The sequence below is a fragment of the Phaethon lepturus genome, unplaced genomic scaffold, assembly GCF_000687285.1.
Source record: "Phaethon lepturus isolate BGI_N335 unplaced genomic scaffold, ASM68728v1 scaffold18235, whole genome shotgun sequence".
NCBI classification, from domain to species: domain Eukaryota; kingdom Metazoa; phylum Chordata; class Aves; order Phaethontiformes; family Phaethontidae; genus Phaethon; species Phaethon lepturus.
In genome coordinates this window covers 22485-45826 of record NW_010541389.1, presented here as the reverse complement: position 1 = coordinate 45826, position 23342 = coordinate 22485, and the positions used below count along the sequence as shown (strand labels likewise).

Below are 23342 nucleotides of genomic sequence, written 5' to 3'. Positions count from 1 at the left end.
ACAATTAAAGAAAAATTGAAAGAAAAAAAAAATCTCTAGCAGAGGCATAGTATTTTTGGATGCCTAGAGAGAGGCAATGGGTACAAATTCCACCACAGAGAATTCCTCTTAAACATAATAATAATAAAAAAATACAGTGAGGGTGGTCCAACACTGGAACAGGTTGCCCAGGGAGGTTGTGGAGTCTCTACCCTTGGAGGTGCTCAAAACCTGACTGTACAGGATCCCAAGCAACCCCCTCTAGCTGACTCCACTTTGAGCAGGGACTTGGACTAGATAATCTCCAGTGCTCCCTTCCAACCTCAACCATTATGTGATTCCATTCAAAATACTCTTTGTAGGGAAGTCTGGTCCCAGTTTTTCTGACCTGCTATTTAATGTTACCCTTTTAAAAAAATTGTTGGGATGGTTGATAAAAATGCATTAGGATTTTTTTTTTATTCAGGCTGAACCTTTGACTGCAAGACTTGTTTAGTGATAGTTTTTTTCTTCCATCTTGTACTGCTATGACTGAAGATTACTTCTGACTGACAGACTCTTTCTACAATAAAGGGACTAATATTGTTACTCTGAAGCAGGGTTCAAATATTTTGAAAAAAGTTAATTTCTGATTCTTCATTTTTCTTGTATATAAACAAGAAAAAACCTTGAGTAAATTAAAATTCTGTTTTTGCAAATTATGATATAGCGGGTGGAGAACCTACATTCATGGGTCTTATGTAAATTACATTTCTAACCTTCATTAGCAGCTCTTCATACATGTTAAAAAGTTAAACTTGGAACCATTTCAAGTCTTTTATTTACATTAATTTCATGTAATTGTTCTTCCTTTTTATATTATTTTGCATTGTTAGTTTTTGTACATGTTCAATTATATGTTTTTTTCATTGTGATCCTTAAAGTCACTGTCAACTAATTTTATTTTAAATTGTTTAGAAGCATATAGCTCATGGCCTGGTCCCTGCTGCTACCATAGCTCCTAAACCTGCAGTTCCCCGCACCCCTCCCCCTCGTAGTCCAAACCCTTCTCCAGAAAGGCCCAGGTAGGTTTTGATTTTTTTGTTTGTTTGTTTCATCAACTACAATAGCATACTAGAAAAGCATGATTAGAAGAATTGCATGTCCTTGCTGCAGTATTTACATAAACCTTTTCGTAAATAGAATATATTTTTAATTGGGGCTGTTCCCGTCTTTGAACTTTAAAGATACCTATTTTTCTCCCACTCCTAAGCGTGCTAAATAATTAGGACAATGACCATTACGAATATGTAACATACTATAAATCTGAGTCAATTAAAGACAAATGGACCATTTAAAATTAGGGCCATTTTTAATTTGGCTGCTAGAGTAAAGTGTAGGACTGTAGCAGTCAGGAAATTTTAACTCATTCAGAAAGCATAAATTAAACTTTACTAACATGCCATTTTGTTGCATATTAAAAAGAGCAGGAACTTAAAGACTGGCATGAAAACCAGATTGGATTAGATTTGAATTAGCTATATAGGCAGGTTACATAAAGAGAAAATACAAATTTATTTTTCTTTTCATTTGTAGTTTCTTAGTGTTTTTCTTTTATGTTTTCTCTATGTTTAGTTTAATTATGGTTGTTTTCTGTGGTCTTTCTTGTGTCTGTAACGTTCCTTCTTAATCCTAGTTCATTTCTTCTTACTTGTTCACCTCCAGTTGTTGTAATTCCTGTTACGGTCCTCACCATTTCTCTCCTTTAATCTTTGTTCCTACTTGTTTTTTCCTCTTCATCTTACCCTTCTCAATACTCTGTAGCATCCCATAAATAGGCACTTCTATCTACTTACACTCACCCTAGTTTGCAATGTGCCAGCATTTATTAACAGCTTCAGAGTAATCAGTAAAAAGTTCAGAGTAGGGAATAATGGAAACTAGGAAAGAAAATAGCAGAACATGAAATACTTTTTCAACACAGCACTAAGTGTGTTGAAAACTTAAGTGTTCAGCTTAAAGCTAAGTAGGTGCTAAGTACTGTAAATTATCAATGTCACTTTTGGGAATGTAACTCAATATATTCCATGATTTTCATGCCTGTGATTTGGGAAAACCAATAGGTATTGTACTTTAGTCTTAGATAGCTGCGTTACAATAGCTTGCTCAGTTTTGTGCTTTACTTTGGGAGTTAATAGTTTACAAGCAGTGCCTTAGCACTTCCAGTGGTGTTTATGCTTGTTAACTGTGAACTTTTTGCTTTGCTTAAATAGTGAAGACATTTTGTGATTGGAAAAAAAGTATTAAATGTGTAGCACAGAGAAGACATCAGTGTTGTTGCATTGCTTTATTCTGTTTTCTTCCAGATCTGCTCTAGCAGCAGCTATCCTTGCAACAACACTAACAGGGCGCACTGTTGCTATTCCTCAGCCTCGGCAGCGGTCGCTTTCTGAAAGTGATTCCACTTATGTGGAACAAGAATGCTTTGAACCATACGCGACAGTCACAGAGCTCAGAATGGGGTAGCGTATACTTTCTGTTTTGATATCTTATGTTAGAAATAGAATCTGTCAATGATACAGTTTTACCAAAGAGTTACAGCAAACTAATTCAACTCCTGGTGTTATAGCTGCTTACTTTTTCCTCACTGCCTCATAAGTTGGGTCTGAAGTGTCTACAATCCTAATTCCTTTTCTCATAAAGTGATGCAACACATACAGTCTTCAGAGAGGGATATTTGGATTGTACAGCAGTCACAAACGTAAACATGTATTACTTCTGCCAAATGATGATCAATTATACAAACAGTTAATCACTGAGGAATCATCTGAATCAAATGTCTGCTATTTCCTTTGTGCTAAATAATTACTTCAGGCTCTTCTTTTGGTCTCTAATCTGGCATTTTCTTTAAGATGGAGAAGAAAATGTAGTGTTAATTGTCTATTTTGAAGGGTAGATAGGCTAGATTCCTTGTTTGCAGCTAACAGAATCTTAGATGTCTGTCTGTGTCGGCTGTTTAGACTTGTGTATATTCTAAGGCTGGTGGTTCTACTTTAGTAGAGTGTATTTTTTTTGAAGAGTAAGCAACACTGAAATGGGCTTTAAACTGCTTTCTATTTGCAGGCCCAACTGGAAACTTCATGGGAGTGACAGATCTCCTGTACGGTCCCTGGAGATATCAGGCAATTATTGTGAGGATGAGGACATGGATACCTATCTTTCAGATGCTGATAAAGAGGCAGAGTCCAGCTGTCAGAGTAATGAGAAACGGGGAGAAAGCTTTAGCACCAATGCTATTTATGCTGTTCCCTGCAAAAATAAAAAGGTAGTATTTTAAAATGCATTCATTCCTTTACTGTGTTTTAATATAGTAATGCAAATATTAAGTATTTTGAAGGCTTTTCATTCTCTTTTTAATCTTTAGACATTTCTTTTTAATCTTTAGACATTTATTCAGTTTTTATTTCACATGTTTCTTTTTGTGGTTCATTTATTCCTACATGAGTTAAGTTTGTTTGTTGATCCTCAGAGATTCCATATCTCTGATTATTAGGAGCCTTTCCTTATTAGGAAAACACTGGTATTATGTATAATTATTGTGCCTTGTAAAACATCTGATATTTTATGTTGAGCGTGATACTTACATAGTAGATTATTTGTTAAAAGCACTAGGAGCTTTACTTTTACAAATGGTGAAAGTTTAGTTACTGATTCAGTATTGTGCTAATGAGCAGAGACTTGTGTAGAGACAGAGAGATTCAGAATAAAACAAAATAAATTTCAAATTGTCTTGAAGACCAGGGGATTTTTTGGTGTTATAGGTTTGGATTGTCTGAACCAGCAATGAACAAGTTAATATTCCTAAGACGCACTTAAAGTTCAGTTGGCATCTCTGTCCAAAATGATATGAAAATTCAACAAACAGCGAGAAGTTACTGAGTAGTAAAGAGGCAATAAAATGCTACGTTTGTGAAAGAAATTGGAAAACATCCCTAGGTGAAGAGAGAGTAGTCGGTAAGAGGAGAGGAGGAAAAAAAAGGGAGTGAGTGGAATATGTGGGACTGGTATGTGATCAACAGGAGACAAACAGCAGAGACAATGTAAAAAATTATTCATGAATCCCTCAGTGCTGTGATATAGTAGATAAATGATTGATCTTTTATTAAAAGCAAGTTTAGATACAACACAGAACAAGTAAACATAGGATAATTTCACAGACTTTTGTGACTGAATAAGGTGACAGGGAGTATTTGCCCCATGAATTAAATGACTATCATAGTTTCCTACATCCTGTTGATCATTGTAAGGTTTAGATTTTATTTACATAGAGACCTAAACCAGAAAAAGTATGTCTTATCATTTATTATCTTAAAATATTGGAGTACAATTCCAAGTGTGACTGGGACATTAGTACACTAAAGGTTTCATACAGATATCAAGACACATGGGCTATTTTAACAGTGTTATCACGATTTAGATAGGCTTGTCTTATTTTTACATAGGAAGGGTTTCCACTGTCTCCTAGTACTCATGCTGACAAGAAGGAGGTGCCTTCTGATGAAACTGAATTTCAGGTGCTGGTGGAGGAGTCAAACGTGCGAATAGAAGGTAAACAAGCTTACATTAATCAAAATGCCATACCTTTTAATACCATGGGGAAAAATATTTTTTCAGTAAAATAAATCTAATACTGTATGATAACGATATGTATTTTTTTAAAGTGCAATGGAAGAAATGCTGCTAAATACTTAGCCATTTCTAGTAGTTACAGAAAATTAAAAATCTGCATAACGAGGGAAGATTGGTCTATATTCACTATATAACTGAAACTCCTAAACATCCATTATCAGCCAGTGTAAAAAGAGGCGGGGGGTGTGTGTGTGTGTAGTTTTGTGAACTCTTTGTCTTGTCTAGTACAGTCATTCTCTACTATGTTTCAGTTGATATATGTGCCAGAATCAATCCAGTTTATACTTTGGAAACTATTGGAGCGTTACTATGCTCAAAAAAAAGGAAAAAAAGTAGAAACTACCAATGTTTAAAAAAAAAGCTAAAGAGAGAGAATAAAACACTTGTAATAAGTCATTTTTCTTGGATAAAAAAGTCATGTCTGAAAATTGCAGTAAGAACTTTTTTTTAAATAATCAAATGGCATGATACTAGGATTGTTTATCCTTTCTACAAAAGTAGTATCATTCTTGTTGTCTTTTAAGATCTGGGCCTTAAAATTGTACATCAGGTCACAAAGGAAGGTTCTGACAGACTAGAGAGCTGAACGTGATCATTAGTCTCAGCTCTGAACTGTTAAGCTTCCCAAATAATTTTTTTTGCAATAAGAAATTTCATTATATCAGGGACATTTGGTTCATAACTGGACCTGTCATTAAGCTATTTTCTTGTAAAAATAGAATATTGTGGAGAAAAAAATATTACAAGAGAGCAAGACCAATGTACCTGCATAGGAGTTTTATTGTATAATTATCTTGTCCATTAATTTAAAATCAGAAAATTGGAATTTGTTCCAGAGCTGTGAAACACAGTTTTACAGAGGGTGGTAACACTCTAGTATCTATTGGGTAGGAAAGAGAAACGAGAACTGAGTCCATTTTGAGAAATCTTTGTCTAAGTTTTATTCATGTTGGATGCCAGTGTTGTTTCAATATTATTTCAGTGGAGTTATTTAAAAAGCTTTATAGAGAACAATATGCAGAAAGAATGGGTTACTTCAATAAAACCATTTGGGAAGTGGATTCATTAAACTGAAAAGAATAGGATATATAAACCGTTTCTAATCCCCCTTCTACATAGTAAATGCTGCAGATTTTGGAAGCTGTCAAATTTGCACTTCACTTGTTCAGAGATGCAGTAGGATTCAAGCCCAGCAAAATCAATGAAAATTTCATTTGTCCTTTAGTCACATTCTAAAGAATAGTGGAAGACAACAATAGAACTTCATTTCTTCCACAGTTGCATCTATACAGTGTGAGGTAAAGTAAGGTCTCACATCAGTATCCTGATACACCATGAAGGAGATAATGGAAAGTTAGTGACCTAATTTGTGATTTTGGGAGGACTTTCATACATTTATTTGCAGTATATATGTACTTACACGTCCATGTGAACACTTACAATTTGTGGACTTACAAATACTTTGTTTTTAATTGACTGAAAGATCTGTTTTTCTTTAACAGAAGACCAACATCTGGGCGTGAATTTAAAGGTGAGACTTACATGAAGGTTAATTTGTGATGCATTTTGGAAAAAAGGGTGTTATAAAGAGCTGATAGTTTACAGTCACTTAAAAGAAAACTAATTTATTGCCACTAGGGAATCTTTTTCTTTTGGGGTACAAAAATGGCTAATATAGGTAAACCAGCCATACAAAACTTGGTATTCATTATGTATTTATTTTTTAATGTATCATCTGTTGTTCCTCACGTAAAAGAAAGAAACTGAGAGTGGAAGACATCATGTTATAGCAAGATAGCTCTTACTGATAATTTTCAAATTCCGAGTCTGGCTTCACCAGGTTTTTGTCTAGGTTTCCAGCTGGGCCCATCTGACTGCTTTCATAAGCTTGAAGAAGAATACCCGAAAGTTTAGTTACTTATATCAACTTGCTAGAATATTACTTGGAAAAATGGTCAGTTCTTCCATTGTTAACATCACTTTTTTTCTTCTTGATCACATATACTTTCTTTTGAAATTGTTTCTGAGTTTTGACTTATTTAGTCATCAGTGTCTCAGTATGTTAAATTACATGGCATCAGATCCTTACAGAACTTCACTGCTGTTTCATAAAAAACGTGGAGAAAATTTGTATATTGGTCATGTTAACCTCAAGTAAATACATTAGTATAAATTCAGTTCTTTCCCGATGAAGGAACTGTCTGAAAATGTAAAATTACATACTTTTTTTTTTTTTACCAGCAAAGGGAAAACAGAGTTCAGCTTTGTTGAAGAACATTTTACATCTTAATTTCTTTGCTGATTCCAAATTAGGGACTGACAGTTCATATCATAATTGAGTATTCTGAAGTCACATTTTATACAAACTAACAAGTGGGGCAGTATCTATCCTGTTTGGTCAAGAAGCTTTATGTTCATGTAACTTTTATGTCAGCCATAAAATTGTTTTGATAACTGTACATTTCTTACAACTAAAGAAAATATTAACAGTTTCAAGTGTCCACAAGTGACTGATGGCAGTGGTAAGTGACCAAATGATGTCAAGATGCGTAAATGACATGTTGTACATTGATAGTAGCGAATCCAACCTTAAATTTTGTTAATATAAAAGAAACGGCTTCAAAAGTTCTGTTTAAGTTCTCCAGCAGTGATGCTGTTCAGAGTACTTCAGAAAGGATAACTGTTAAAGCAAATTTTCTCATTTTTTATTTCTCTGCTAGGAAGAAAAATCATTAACTGAAAATCTGGTACGTGAAAAGCCTCCGCCACTCCCAGGTACTTCTGATAAAAATACATTTCCTGCTTGTATTCTCTGAGCCTAATTCATGGCGGGGGGGAGGTGTGTCAGGGGGAGTATTTGTCCTGTACAGGAGATGAGAAAGTGTTGAGTACCCTATGATCTGTATAAAAACAATAGTTTCAGGCTTTTTGTTAGGTGTTTTAGACTTGTTTTTATCTTCCAATCTGAGTGACTTTTGAAATTGTAAGGAAATGATTGTGAAATGATATAATGAAATTAAAGTCATACTGGAACTCTTCAATCCCTTAAGTTTCCTCTACACTAGAGGACGCCACCGTTATTAAGTATTCCATTGCAACTGAAGTGATAAACCTACAGTGATTGAGATACAGGGTATACCTTCAGCTAGGGCCTTATTTGTATGTTATTGCATCCATGTAACAACTCCAGGCACAGCACTTCCAAGTTTTGTGTGTTGCATGGGTGGGATATGCGGTCTATCATAAGTTCATGGGTTTTTGTGTATTTCTGTGCTGTCCAAGTGTCTTATGCCTTCTCACAGGGAGTTAACAGTGACCGTAAGTGCCTGAAACACTTCTAAACACACAAAATTGTTATATGTCATCAATAACAGATAGCTCTCTATTTCAAAACCAGTTCTTGGGTTTCACCTGTATCCTATACTAAGGAACTGTTCTGTTCTAAGTTATATTCACACTTGTATGTTAGTAGATTATGCTGGCTCTTTAATGTCTGACAGTAAGGGTAAAAGCTCAGCCTTCATTTTAATAGGTAAACTGTTTAGCCCATACAAATGAAAAGAAAAATTTGAAAGTGTGATCCTTTATTACTGATGCAACAATATAGCCACAATTTTGCAGATGATGTAAAAGCTTACTTTTGTAAAGACTGTTAAGTAATTTCTATTCAGTAAAAGATCATTGAAGCATATTTACTGGGAAGGTGGGTAAAGCTTTCGTTACATAGGTAATTAAAATAAGAAGGGGCAAGAGGACTGACTAGTCCATGCTGGGCACGTACACTTTGCTTACTGCAGTGCATATTTCTGTCTCAGCTCTAAGTCACTCATGCGGGGGGAGAGGGAGATCTGCTGACACTGTCTTTGCCCTTGAAGGAAGGAATGTTTTCAGTGTCTGAGAGAAAAGACGGGAACTTGCAGCCACTCCACTATATAGCTCTCTTTCCAGATTAACTTTTTTCACTCTCTAAGGCCTTACCTTCTGGGACCCATGAACTGATTTATATCTTACAAAAACCAGTCGTACATAATGCTTAAATTAGAAAAAATGGGTTATAATTTGCTGAAACTTGTATTCAAGTCTGAATACTGCTTAAATACATTGTACCATGGCATTACAGATGTGTCTATTCGGGCAAGGCAAGCACGGGAAAATCTGACTAAAGAAAAGATCAGAGAACTAAAACAAGAAAACTGGTCTTTGAACAAGGCGTACCAGGCTATGGTCCAACAGTTTGAGGGAACAAAACAGCAAATGGAAGAACAGCAATTAAAGTTGAAAAGACTAGAACAAGAGAACAGAAAACTTAAAGAAGCTGCAGAGAAGTCACATAGAGAAGGTGGGAGAAACAGTCTTTCAATATAAGCTATTCTGTAGTTATCTTGTTTGATTTTTCTAATTTCTTACAAATTATTCCTGCAGAAGTAGGTTTCCACTCATTGATTTCAGCAAGTATCTATGCAGAAGTAGTTTCTGACAGTATTTTCTACATTTGTAGAAATTTTGTCAAGAAGTACTTACATGATCATGAAAACAAATTACTTGGTTGTTTGAAATGTAATGGCTTTTTGTTAGTAATTTTTAATTGGCTTATTCCATTACAGTATTTTGAGAGAAGTTCTCTTATTCTAGCATATGGAGGGTTTTTTTTTCCTTACAATTAACAAATTATTGTGAATGTTTCTTGAATTTTGATTGAACTTTCTTGTTGGATATTTGTTTTAATAGAGGAGGCTACAGAATTACTCTCTCTCAGACAACAAGCACAAGAACTGGTAGATGAAAATGATGCTTTGAAACTGACGGTCCATCGTTTAAATGTAGAATTAAGTCGCTATCAAACGAAATTCAGGCCATTGTCCCAAGAAGAGGTGAGAATCTTGGTTATAAAGGCAGTTTTTACTGAAATGCCCCATTGTCCTTTCTTTCATCTTCGAGTTTTTAAGACTATTTTCTCCAGATTTTCCCTAAAGTCTACAAATGGCATAGGCTTTTTCTGAAATTTAAAGTGACCATTTATTGTTAAGTCTAACTTTAAGAAGTTAAACTTTCTTCTATATTAGTAAAATATTGGAACTTCTAGTTTTGTTGACTTTGAGTGTGTGTTACATATGCAACACGTAGTTAGAAACATAAGCTTGTTTGGGGTAATAGTTGTGACTGTGGTGGACAGAGGCTGGCACTTCAAATAGCAGGAAATAATTTCACTATCTTCTTAAAAATCTATTTTAGCATCTAAAACTGAAAAGTTTACCCATGAAAGGACCACCACCACCATGGCTGGTAAGTAAAATAATTTTTTCACTTATCTGTTCATTCCTTTCTGAGTAAAGTAGTAGAATTTCTTTACTGGAACCAAAATATTCAGGATATTATTTAGTGACTCTGCTGAATTATCATATACTAGTAGAATATTATAAACATTTGTGTTTGTTGCATAGAAGGATGTAAGGTAGAACTGTGCAATGAATGTGTGCAGCTCTGGTTGGATTTACAGTAAACTACAGACTGCATACAATCACTGACTTTCAACTTCTGAATGCAAGTTAAGTAGAAATACTGTTACCCTGAGAGTTATAAATACCATCTTCCCTTAGTATTGTCTAGCATAGTTTGCTTCAAGATCTATTGCTTAATTGTTAACTTTCTTAATTGTCAATCTTCTGTTGTGATTATTTTTAAGGTTACACTAAAGGAAAATAGCATATTTCAGTGATCCTGATCATAGGAATGGTCATGGGTCAACTAGTAGCCTATCAGCTTCTGGCAAGTAGAAGGCAAATTGAATGCATTTGTAATATGTGAAACAATTTCTCCTTGAAATGCTAATCAGATCTTAAATTTTCCTTCCTCATTGTTATTCAGAACTATACAGAAATAGGAAAGTCCTCCTGCTCTGTCGTTCTAACTATAATATTCAAGAATCACATAAGTATGTATTTAGTTTTAAAGATGCAGGTTTGAGAGTGTAAAAATTCCTTTCCCACTTACTGATGAATCTGGGCTAAGTTTGATTATTATTAACTGTATTCACGGTAGTGTTTCAGTTTGATTTCGTATTCATTTGCGTACATGTTCTGTTGTGTTACATACTGATAAGTCATAGATGCTTTTTAGTGAAGTGTGCAAGTATAGCATCCAGGTTTGTCCTTTCCGAAGCTTGCTCCTAAAGCAGTGCTATTAAGTGCTTCCGCAGCATCATTTTGCATATGGTGGTCTGCGTGCTTGTGGAAGTCCTGCACTTTTGTCTGCAAGGCATATACAAAAACCCTTAATAGGTTTTAAAACTAGCAATATATCGCAGGAGGATGAGTAGTAAAAAATATCAATGAGATAAGGGTTTGTAATTGATTTATACTGATTGATTTTTTTTAACTTTTTTTTAAAGTTGGATATGAAGTATTTGTCACCTCTTCTGTTGGCATATGAAGATAGAATAAGAGAAAAGGAAGAGTTAAATCTTGAACATGAGGCAAGTTGCCATTTAAAGAAAATATACTTTTACACTAAAGCAGAAATAAATCTACTGATTTTTTTTAAAGGGATTTGTCAAAGCTGTTTTCTGCCTCAAATTAAAAGTGATTTTGTTTTACTTTTGCATGCATAGTTACTGTGCTGTCCTACCCTGCTTGGCTTGCTTGCTTTTGTCAACCTCTTCAGATGTAGAAGCAGGCACTATGCTGAGATGTACAAGAATTGTGCTCTCTGAATAGAGTAAACCATAAACACAGTCAGTGGCAGAAAGAATTTACTATTGTCATTCATAATGGGGATGCAGTGCCCTGTATAGCTGCTCTTCCAGTTACAGGCCTGTGGATTTTGTGGTAGAAGAATGTTTATTTCTAGTAATTTAAGGAATGGGTACTCTTTTTGCTCTTTAGAAGTATTTTTTTGTCACCAAATCTTTTGAAAAATGGTAATTTGCTTCAGAGCAGAACTGCCATAACTTTTTGAAGGAAATAAGTTATTTTGAAAAGCTAAGCCATAAAATAAGCAGAAAACACCAAGGGTTTTATATTACTGTAAATTCACTGTATTGTCCTGCCGTATTCAAATTCATGTCATTCATGCTGAAAATATATAGTATCATCTAGTAATTTCTAGAATTCAGTTTTTTAAATCCATGTTTTAAGGATCTACAACCTCCTTAATTCAAATTACGCTTGGCAAAAATGTGTCATAATTCAAATATCTATGTTATTTTTAATCAAATATTACTGGAGTGATGAAGCAGTTTAGAAGTTAAGTATGCACATCTGAATTGAAGATGAGTGAGTGGTGACATAATATACTGCTAACACAAAAATTAGAAGGCACCCAGCCATGTATATTTATAGAAGTTTTTGTTGATGTAAAAATTAAATACTTACTGCTAAAGAATTTTATGTGGAATCCTTTGTCTTCCAGGAGGATATGAAGAATTTTAAAGTGCGAGTTGAAGAGTTGGTGAAGGAGAATGAAGACCTGCATGAGCAATTAAATAAAAATAACTTTATTACCCCTACAGAATGGCAAGTTATATTACTAGAAAATTAATTTAAAAGCTATTAATTACTTTGCTTGTTGCATGCAAACTTTTAAGATTACAACTATTAATGAAAATTTTTTTTTCTCCTCAAGCAAATTAAATTTTGCTGAAGGGTTAATAGGGTCATGATTATGTCTTGTTGCAACAATGCTGATCTGCGATGCCTGAAATTTTGGAGTAAAGATTAAATAGTGAATGTGCAGTTTTGCACCTGAAGCCCATGTATTTCTGTCCCAGATCGTGCAGGTTACATGCTTAGCTTTCCTACTAGTAGTAGGAGTGTAAATGTGTCATCAGTTTTTCATTACTATAAAAAGGTATGAAATACTGCATTAGAAGAATTTAATGGTTTGAGAAGTGAAAATATAATGCAATTAAATAGTATAAAATACATACGAGGCTTCATAACAATTTAGTTAAGTCAGGCATTCATCAATTGGTAACTGAGATGGAGAAGAGACAGGTTGTATTGGTTCACTGCAAGACGATTGTGAGCTTTGTAGGGCAACAGCTTTAAAGGGGGAAAAAAAAAAGCAGCTTAGTCCTAGGGTGTGTTAGAATAGGTCCTTTTAGTAGAGGTTGGGCAATAACAACACAATTATATCAATCTCTGGAGAGTCCCAGTCATCCATATTTAAGTACAGAGCAACAAAGGTGAAAGGGTTTGTGGTGGAGCCAAGGAAATGGAGGACCTCTTTTATTTGGATTCAGACAGATTGGCCTTTCTCATTTAGCAAAACAAAGGCTGAGAAGGGACAATATTATTTTCTCTAAGCACATCAGGAATAGGAGTCATGGAATATACAAAGAACTACTTAAGCTGCATTTATAGAACTGAGGACAGTGTTAGTAGAAGAACAACTGGGTATTCGTTCACCATAAACAAACTTAAAGGGGAAACTGGAAGATGATTCCTAATCAGTGTAACAGGTTTTGGAACAGCATCCACTGTGAGTAGTGAACATAAAAATTCTTACTGTACTCAAGACACAAGTAATAATTGTATGGAAGGGATCATACGGCACAGTGTCTACATTAGGAGGACTTTATGACTCAAGCTCTCTTCCAATGTTAAGTCTCTTTGTAGATTTAACCAATAACATCGGCTGACCTTCGATAAGAGGCTACTCAAGGCAGAATTACATAACTGTTTACTTTCCAAGTAGCTTGTTATAAAGGTATCTGAGTGGTTTATGGGTGCTTTAATAAAATTCTCTGGATATTTTATGTATCCTTGCATGCTTATATACTGTCCACAAATTCCAAAACTCTCTTCATAGAGCTGTTTCAGCATCTTACATCAGCACTGACCTTCCTGTGACAAATAACAAATGTATTTTGTCATTCGGCTTTCATTTCGTATTTATCCATTCAGATGAAAACTTGGCAGAGTCTTAAGTGGTTAAACAATATGAACTCTCTTTTAGCTATTAACCTATTTCTAAGAAGTGGCTGATGTGCATTTGCTTCCTTCTCCTATGCCTGCTGCAGTAAATTTCACAGTAAATTAAGTAATTCAGCTAAACTTGCAAGAAACTCTGTGCAGAGGTTTTCACAGATGTAAGTGTAAGCTGACTTCCATTTCTGTATTTGCAAAAATCTTCAGAATAGACTGCTTAAGATAATATTTTTCAGCTGCCAGGTAACAATTGTTAGCTGTATGGTTCAGCTTAAATTTTAGTCAGAATATCATTTGATGGTAGAGAAAATTGTCCCTATCTAGATCTGTATGCAATAGCGTGCATTTTTATCTAGGCCAGGCCACACATGAACAAAGTAGATAGATGTTTTGTTAATTACCGTCATCAAAAATCCTTGGTAACAGTCTATTTTGCTACACTTTTTGGGGGGGTTAGGCTACTCTTGCTGAATGATTGATGACAACTAGAGTTTAAATTCATGTGATATCATCTGACACTTGTACTATATTTCTACCTGCATTCTGCCTTATACTTCTCAACTTTTTAAGCTATTACTAGAACAGCAAATAATTTCTTAAGCTTTTGTTAACATTAGGAAGACTGATATTGGTTTTCTTGAAAGCAAAATTAATGCTAGTTATAAAGTGGAGAGTTAAGTTCTCTGCTCAGGATAGTTCAGTTTAAACACCCATCTTCTTTACAGGCCCATAAAACACACTGGTAGTATTTTTCCAGAGGTCAAAGCCAAGTAGGTCTGAATACTATCCAATAATTTATAGCATGTTTTGAGAACAAATTTGGTTAAGTTACTGGTTACATAGCTGTCTCCAAGTCATCTGGTGCCATTATGTAGCTTTAATTCTCTCAGATGAGAAAAGTCAGAGCGCTGGGATTGTTTCACCTAGAGAAGGCTCAATGCAGATCTTATCCTTGTATATAAATGCCTGAAGGGAAAGGCGTAAAGAAAGAGCCAGGCTCTTTTGTCCTGTCACAGGGCACTACTGAAGATCGATGGGCACCAACTGAAACACAGGAGGTTCCCTCTGAACATAAGGAAACAGTTTTTCACTGTGAGCACTGCAATAACCTGTCCAAGAGAGGTTGTGGGGTCTCAATTCCTAAAGATGTTCAGAAGCCATCAGGACATGGTCCTGGGCAGCTGGCTGTAGGTGCTCCTGCTTGAGCCAGGGGGGTTGGAGCCGAGGTCCCTTCCAAGCTCACTCATTCTATGATGCTACAATTCTAATTCACACGTACATATTTTTCCTTCTTTCTATAGGGACTTTTTGCTTTAGTTAGTCAAAGATTTTGAACATTATTTACATATTGAGGGTTGTGAGTTCATGTGTCTAATAAGCTTATCTTGGGTTCTGACATTGCTTTCAATGAGGGTTTCCTTATTTGTTTTTTTTAAAGAGGTTCAAAAATTGCTTTATAAGTTTACACTGTTGGAAGTCAGTTGTGTTTTTAATTTGGACATAAGTTAATATTTGAATTACATTTTATTCATAAGCTGGTTGTCATTGCAGGCAGCAGCTGCAAACTCAGGCCAAGCTGGTCTTGGAAGAAAATGGATTGTTGATGGAGCAACTTGAAATTCAACAAGCTAAAGCAAAAGACAGTCACAGACAACACGTTCAAGAAGGTAAAAAGAGTTGCTAGTCATTTGAACTGCGCCAAAGATGATACTGGAGGTTTGCATTTTTGTTTGTGAGGGTTGTGGGGTTTTTTTGTTTTGGTGGGTTTTTGGTTTTGGGGGATTTTTTGCAACTTCATAATGCCTACAAAGCATCACTGAATGCAGGTAACACTACTATGAGATCAAGCTCTGGCTGTCAACTGATCTTGAAAAGAAGTATCAGTATCACCTATTGGCACTATACAGCATACTCCATTTTTGCTTCCTCTGAAGAAGTGGCAAAAACTTTTAAACAGCAATACACTCATTTTTGTAATTTAAAAGCACTTTAAACTTTACAGGTTGGTATTTGTGAGGTATTATTTGCTTATTTAAATGTTCAATTTAGAATTTGTAGGGTTTTTTCATTTTCTGTTTTGTAACCAATGTTTATCATTGAATCAAATACAGATAATTGTATCATGAGTAGCAGTATTTGATTTTACACTTTTATAATTTGATACTGCTTAAGTTTACATGCATCTTCAAGCAATAATCTGTTATCTATTGCTGTTTTATCAGAGGTTTATATTTGCGTGAATTCAGAACACTTGATATTTCTTGTCTTGCTTGTAAATATTATTTCTTGACCAATATTAATTTTTATGCTGATAGTTTTTTTTTGCATTGGCAGATTTCTTTGGATAGTTCTTGTTAATAGCCTTCTGACTGGGTATTAGAAAGAGAAAAAGCATATTTTAGTTTAAAATCCCCAAATTGAAAGTGAGATTTCTTAGTGAGGTTTAAAAAGCAAGATTGAATCTTAATTCGCAGATCAGGATGTTCTGAAAAACATTTAATTATGTGCAATTAACATAATTTGCTGATGAGAATAGTTTCCTCAAGTGAACCTATACAGCAAAACTCCAATTCTGAAATTTTTTGTTCACCTGCCAGCTAATTCCATAAATAATTTCTTTTCTGCTTTTGAAGTTTGAATTTCTTGTTTAGAGTTCTATCTCTCTAAATCCATCTGGCCAACGGCCAGACAATACCCCAAAATCAGGTGTTCCTCTTTCCAGATCTCAAAATAGCTTGATCTGTTACGAGTTATCAGAACATCACTAGTAAACACTGGCAGATTTTGTTATCTATTGCTGGAGTTCTCAGACGGAAACAAGAGCCCTGATCTTCCACTCAGTTCCTACAGCTGTTTTGGTAGTACCTCTAGTGATTGAAACACATATTACAGGAGAAACTCAGAGATCAGTAAACAGAAATTAGGCAATCTCTGGATGTGTGCCCTATCTACTAGGCTACAAAAGTCATGTTCCATTTTAGGTTCTTTTCCTGAATTAGTAAAATCTGAATAAGAGGATTTTTCAGAGTAAAATGATATTTCAATGAGGAAATAGCTTATAGCCCTGAAAAGTAGTAGTCTTGAGGTTTTGGCATGTTTCAAAAAAGACAGACAGCAAAAAAAGACAACATCCAAAAAAATCCAAACTGTTAAAATACAAAACAAACTGACAAATCCAGTGCTACATAATGCTGTGAGCAACTAGGAATTAACATATTACTAGTTTAGTTGGAGTTTCGCTAGGTTATTGAATTAGTTCTGCTGTACTCAGTTGTTTTTTTCCTCCCAAAAGCTTCAAAATTGACCAAACAGATAATAATCTTAGAAGATAAGAAACGAAGTCAAGAAGAAGAGATGGCAGAGTACCAGAAGCAGTTGGAAGCTTTGCGTTCTACTTGCGAAGAGCTGAAAGCCAAACTGGATAGCAGAATAGCAGCAGAGGAGCACTTTGCTTTGGTGAATGATTTAAAAAGGTATGAGTTTATATATGGCGCATAGAGAAACAATTCTGCAAAGCATTCACATGAACAGATCTGCATAAACATCACTGTAGGTAGAAGGCAAGTGGAAACTTATGCTGGTAATTTATGAAGGTAACTACCAAAGTACAAAGAAAGTTAAATATTTAAAAAATACTGTCTTGCTTTTTATAGACAATTAAAATCACAGAAGGAAATCTCAGCTCTAGAGACATTGGTAGAAGCATTGCTACCATAGAGTACGTACTGCTAAGTGTACCTTTTAAATAGAAGGGAATGCATTAAAAATATAATTTTTGTCAAATCTAATTAATTCTATCAACACCGTATATAAAATGTTCTCATTCTTTTGTTCCTGTCTTTGGGAAAATGTCTGGAGGATCCTGAAATTCTAAACTAAAAATACTGAGAAGTTTCTCCAGTCTTTACAACACGGAAATAACACAAGCAACACAACACGGAAGTGCTGTCATGCAGCATAGTCTGTTAAGTCACGTTTTTCTAAAGACATTCTATAAATTTGTTTGCTTTCAAGAATATAGGATAGTGCAAGTTACTGTTTCTTGGTACAGTGCCTTCCTGAGAAGTTCTCGGACATTTTTTGGCATTGCTACTAATTTTGGAAAAAAAAAAAAAAAAAAAATTAGGAAGGGAATATATTTGGACTACATAGGATATTTTTATTATTTAAATTCTATTTCAGGTGCAGTCAGTATGAATTATTTGAATAATTCTGTTTGTATTATGCTTCATTCATGATTTGATATGTCATATGATTGTAATACCTCTCTGCTGTCACCGCTGAACATTAAGCATTCTCAATGTATCTTTCTTCATACTTTCAAAATGGTTAATCCTACTGTAACTTAGCTTTTTAGGGAAGTAGGTCTATACATGACGCCTGTTTTACGCTGTTGTTTTTTGCAGCCATTTGCAACAGGAGCAGGAGAAAAAGCGCTGCGAGGTGGAAGATCTAATGGGAAAGATAGCATCACTGCAAGCTCAAAACAAGAAACTGCTTTTGGAGAAAAATAACTTCATGGCTGACAACAAGATCCTGGAAACTGAGATGGAGATGACACGGAAGTCAAACAGGTCATATCACATTCTCATTTTCTGATATAGAAATACTTATATTTCTGCAAATAACAGCAGAAATATCTGTAAAAATATTGTCTGACGTGCCAGAGTATGTAATTTCTACCTATTAGAGAAAAAACATGTTTCCCTAAAGGATGTGTAAACACATCTTTGTCACATCTAAAAGCCTAGTTGTCAGGTAACTTTGCTAAGCTTTATACGTTTTCATGCACGCTTTTCTATGTCTGTATGCAAATTAAGAATGTATCTTTAATGCTAATAGTTAGCTATAGCTATTAATCATTTGTGTACTCACCTGAAAAATAGAGTATTACACTATTTGCAGACTTTCTCATGCACCCGAGTGGTTCAGAGTTGGGTTTACAATAATTTAAACAGTAAACGCAATATTATTGTTACATTTCTTAATAAATACGAGCTTGTAGCCATTGCACAAATTGTTCTTTTGAATCATTGTTCCTGTTGTTATTCATACAACATATTGTAAAGAAAAACAGCCCTAAAAAGTGGGAAATGATACTTTCAGCATTGCAAATATTTTGAGCTAATGCATCTTTAACAGTATATTTGACTGTTTGAGACTTGCACACGTTGATTTGCAAATGCAAGTTCTTTTAATGCCATTATTAATTCCCAGTCTGAAGATTTTCCTTTTTCTGTTTATTTTATAGGCGATTAAAGAAGAAAATAGGTCTTTTGAAACTGCAGTTTGAGGAAGCAATCGAAAAAGAAGATGCAGCCCATCACTATCTAACAAACCTTATTGGTTTGGTAGAGAAGATAGCTCAGGAACGTGATCATCTTATTTTTTTTGTAATTATCTTTAAATAATTAATATTACTTAATTGATACTTCACAGAGTTATCATCCTACTAGCACAACTTGCTGTTAATTTGAATTATCAAAAAAGAAAGCTATAATTTCTGTTTAAGGATTTAGCTATTTAAATAGCCTTTTGCAAATAGGATAGGAGCAGCAAAAGATTATTTTCTATTTTTCTAAAAGCCACTACCCTAATTTCTGGAGGTAACATAATTAAGCTTTAATTCACATCAGGGTCTACAATAGTGTGTGTGTGTATCTATCTATCTATCTATCAAGTTTAAAAGAATTTTTCAACCTGATTGTAGAGATTGGCTTCAAGTGTTGAAGCTACTTGTATTGAAAGAAAGCACACAATCATAAATTTTTTTATATGCATTTCTGAATCTAAAGGTACACTATTATCCTCTAAGTGATCTGCATGGACCTTCTACTGTGGATGTACATGCATGTTATTGCTCCTTTTTGGTGAGCAGTCATTTTGACAGGCAGGTTGAGAGTTTTGGAACACCTTCTGCTTAGTGGAAGTGTCTGGTTACTGGGCTTTTTATAGGCACACTTTGCTTTATCTTGGACACAATTTCAGTTGTACTCTGTGTTCAAATTGGTCCTGGAAACCATTCCACAAAACTTGGTTAAAATAAAGCTGCTTTTGCATCTGTTCAAGTAGTAGACAAAGGTTGTTATCAGTTTTGGGTAAAAAGATTCTATAGTGGTTAATTCCTAATTCTGGAAGAGGAACGATGGTGACCCAACTCAAATCCTTGTCCACTGCAAACTGGACTTGAGGATTGTGAAACTAGGCACAATAGATGTCCCCTAGGAAATAGGGGAACTAGTCCTTATTTCTCAATCTCTGGTATATCTACTTTCAAATATTCAGCATACTACATTAGAAGTATCACAGAGATCCAGAATTACCTGTAAGTACAAGGTGTGCCATTTAGGCTTAATACCCTAGCAGATGTTCAGAATGCTTTTAGCCGTAAAATCCTGTTTCAGAACGAAAGATGTCTTAACACAACGTTAATCGCCATAAAGTAGTGTAAACCCTATTTTTGCAAGTGTGCAGTATTTGGCATCATATTCTTCCCTTATGAAACCTGTACCTGAAAGTACATGCTAGAAAATTAAGTTTTGTGCATGTGCAAAAACCTTGGAGTAGGTCCATGGAAAGCAGCCCAAAATACAGTCAAATATAGTCTTTCTTTAGACAGGTGTAAACTGATCCAGCAATTAGAAGCCAGGCCTGTCATGCCAAACAGAATTTATCTCTTCCTTTTGGATTACATGCTCTTGTGCATGCATATGATGATGATACATACTTACTTGCTGTCGATTATTTCCCCATTTTGTGCCTTAGATGCTAAACAGCACACAAGTCTTCCTTTGTTTTTATGAATTCACTGTGGGCTGACAGCAGAGGTACTCTGAGACAAACTTTTCTAGTAAAATAGTCTAGTATCAGTAAAACCTTTAAATATCCAGTTTACTTTGCAGCCTGGTAGAGCTGAATCAGAACAACATGTTCCTACTTTTAATCACTGAACTTAAAACCTACCTTGGCAGAAAGTTAGACTGCAAAGGTTGTCTAATGGGAAGGCCTAGAAAAGAAAAAAAAATTAATTAGAGCCAGACCCCAATGATTATGAAGAACCACTACTGAGCATGATGTATAATTAAAAATGTATTGTCATTCCCCTACTTTGAAATTCAATAATGTCAGGTTTATTTGCTCAGTTCAGCTACGGCTATTACCCTAGCCTTATTCTTTTTTAATTCACTATTTGAACTGAAGTGTTGAAATTTATTTTATGCAGATTTAATCCAGAGAGCAGAAAGGGTACAGCACTGTAGGAAATTAACCTATATTCTTACTTAATGAAGATTAAAAAAAATCCATAGTAACCATCTATCTCCAAAAATAAATGGATAGTCTTAAACTTACTATTTGGAGGAACAGTGACAACCTATTGATAAATCCAGTAAGATTAAACAGAGCAGCAACAAATTTATTTAAAACAATTTTGATAGTGCAACAGTAATGATAAACTGTAATCCTGAATTAGCAGCTGTCAGAATGATTCTTTTATTGTATTGTACGATTCAGCTTCCAGACAGTAAATGAAAATGTCACTGACTGAGCACAAAGCTCACAGACTCCACCAATACTAGTTAATTTTGACTTCTGTGAAAGGACACGTGTCTCTGGAGTGATATGGTATTTCAGGGTGGTCAGACATTGCTGATTCTGAAACCTGGTTATTTCTCTGTTGAACACTTTTGGTGGATTTAACAGTTGCAGCCTCTTATAGTTTTAAAATAGTTTCATTGTTTACAGCTTACGCAGTTTTTGTTTGGTTTGCTTTTTGTATCTGAGAGAGAAGATAGTGCTTATTAAATGATGGAAACAGTCATAAGACAGAAGCATTTCATAAGCCACATGTCAGATTCCTTGCCTGAATCCCTGCCAATTACAAGGGCTCTTGAGAGCAGACTACTAAATCTGACCCAGAAGGGTGAGTCTCATGCATACAAATGGGATCCCTACACATACATACATACATCTGTAGAAAAACATGCAGAATCGGTTGAGTTTACAGTATCAATAGCTATGATCCTTTCAGAATAAAACTGCTTTAAGGTATTCTTTTGTTAGCGAGATAGTATTTGCAGTCAGTTGACAAATTACTAATTAGCCATTATTAGAATAATTTTCAGGATTCTTTTTCCATCTTGGTTCTTCAGACTGTTGGAGCTCAAAACAGTAACTTTGTCTTCCTCAGTGTATGTATTTTGTTTGCCATGTCTGAAGTAATGATTACATTTAGTTATGTATACTATATGTTTGCAGGCCAAATGTTTGGAAAACGAGAATCATGGTGTTCTCAACAAAATCGTAGAAGGTAGTCTACGCTTAGGAAGATTGGAAGAAAGAGTTAAGGTAAGCAGCATTTCTCATCTAAATATTATGTAGAACATTTTTTTTTAATTGAGAAAAGCCAGTAGTTAATCTGTCTCAGTCTTTTTATGAAAGATGGATTATTTTATGAAGAATTTTTAAGAAGCTAAATAGATCATTATTATAGTTCTGACAAATATCTTTTTCCATTATATTTGTACATTGCATGTCTGCCAGGTCATCGCATTTACATCATTACCTGGAGAATTACAAGTAGTTGTAAAAATAATTTAAAATGGTACTTCATTTGTATTTCATTTTTGCTCTATAGTGTAACCCAATTATTCTCTGACTTTTTTGAGGCTGTACTAATGCTTCAACTTGAAGTCCATTACAGTTAGATTTGGAAGAATGAAAAACATATCCCAAGTGTACAGTTATCATAAGTACTTTCATATGGCCATAGGGCAGGAGGTATAGAAACTCATCTAGCCTAATTAGAGAATACTAATTCTTTACAGCTGTCTAAACAAATAAGAAAGCATAGTGTATAATTGCAGTATAACAGCATATAGCGTGAAATACACTTGAAACTTTCATGTTCTAATATCTTTGGTGCTACAGTAATTGTTTTTGTAAACTCAAAAAAGGAAGAAGGATATCTGGTATATTGGTTTCTATATATAGAAAGTAATATATATTACTTTGAAAAGCTGTTTTGTACTAGGTCAAGTTTGTGCAGTGTCCTTATGTTGTTGCACTTTTCCAGTCAAGACCTACGCTGCTATTCCTGTGTCAAATGACACAAGTGCGCACCACTATGTTAATGGAGACCAGCTCCTTCTGCACTTTCCTTGTAAAGTTCAATGCAACCCAGGACTTTTTAGCAACAAAAAAAATAAACCAAATCCTAGATATAAAGAGAGAGCAGTAAGATGAAAAGTAGCTAGAATTTGTAAGGAACCCTTCATAAAATACTTAAATGCATGAAACACTACCATAAAATAATTCTCTAATTATACTAATACAGTTTTAAAATGTTGTTAGCCATTTTTCATCCTCATTCGTGTCTACCTAAATTTAGAAAACATCTCCCCTACCAAGACGGTGCCTTGTATTCTTATCTACAGATTTGCTGCAGTTTAATAGATCTATGACTACTATAAGGGATAGAGAAGAGACTTCCATAAAATTTAGTATATTTATGTGCAGTACATGCTTGAATTTTAAGTGCAAAGCCAAATAAAAGAAAAAAATCCTTCTTAACCCATCAATGGTTCATGGAAATTACAAACAGCAATTTTTAAGAACTTTATTTACAGGTTGTATTTTCTATTTAATGAAAGTAAGAGTAATCTACTTGCAAAGCTTTTTTTGTTTTTCATTTTTGTCAGTAGAGGGCTTAAACAGTCATAAAACACTTTAAAATATCATATACTACTTAGTTATCATATTAACTGAACT

The 23342-nt window shown here is 34.6% G+C and overlaps 1 protein-coding gene across 1 annotated transcript in view; it reads left to right on the top strand.

Annotated features, from left to right (window-relative positions):
- The window catches only part of CEP89 (centrosomal protein 89kDa), a 40754-nt gene that overhangs the window by 852 nt on the left and 16560 nt on the right, over positions 1–23342 (top strand). Inside the window, exons 2-17 of the mRNA XM_010287728.1 lie at positions 937–1043; positions 2325–2480; positions 3082–3283; positions 4461–4566; positions 6150–6178; positions 7368–7422; positions 8768–8986; positions 9376–9518; positions 9880–9930; positions 11036–11119; positions 12055–12162; positions 15130–15241; positions 16867–17047; positions 17981–18148; positions 18826–18967; positions 21831–21920. Coding sequence (XP_010286030.1) covers positions 937–1043; positions 2325–2480; positions 3082–3283; positions 4461–4566; positions 6150–6178; positions 7368–7422; positions 8768–8986; positions 9376–9518; positions 9880–9930; positions 11036–11119; positions 12055–12162; positions 15130–15241; positions 16867–17047; positions 17981–18148; positions 18826–18967; positions 21831–21920 — 1953 coding nt within the window. The remainder of the gene's footprint in view (positions 1–936; positions 1044–2324; positions 2481–3081; positions 3284–4460; positions 4567–6149; positions 6179–7367; positions 7423–8767; positions 8987–9375; positions 9519–9879; positions 9931–11035; positions 11120–12054; positions 12163–15129; positions 15242–16866; positions 17048–17980; positions 18149–18825; positions 18968–21830; positions 21921–23342) is intronic.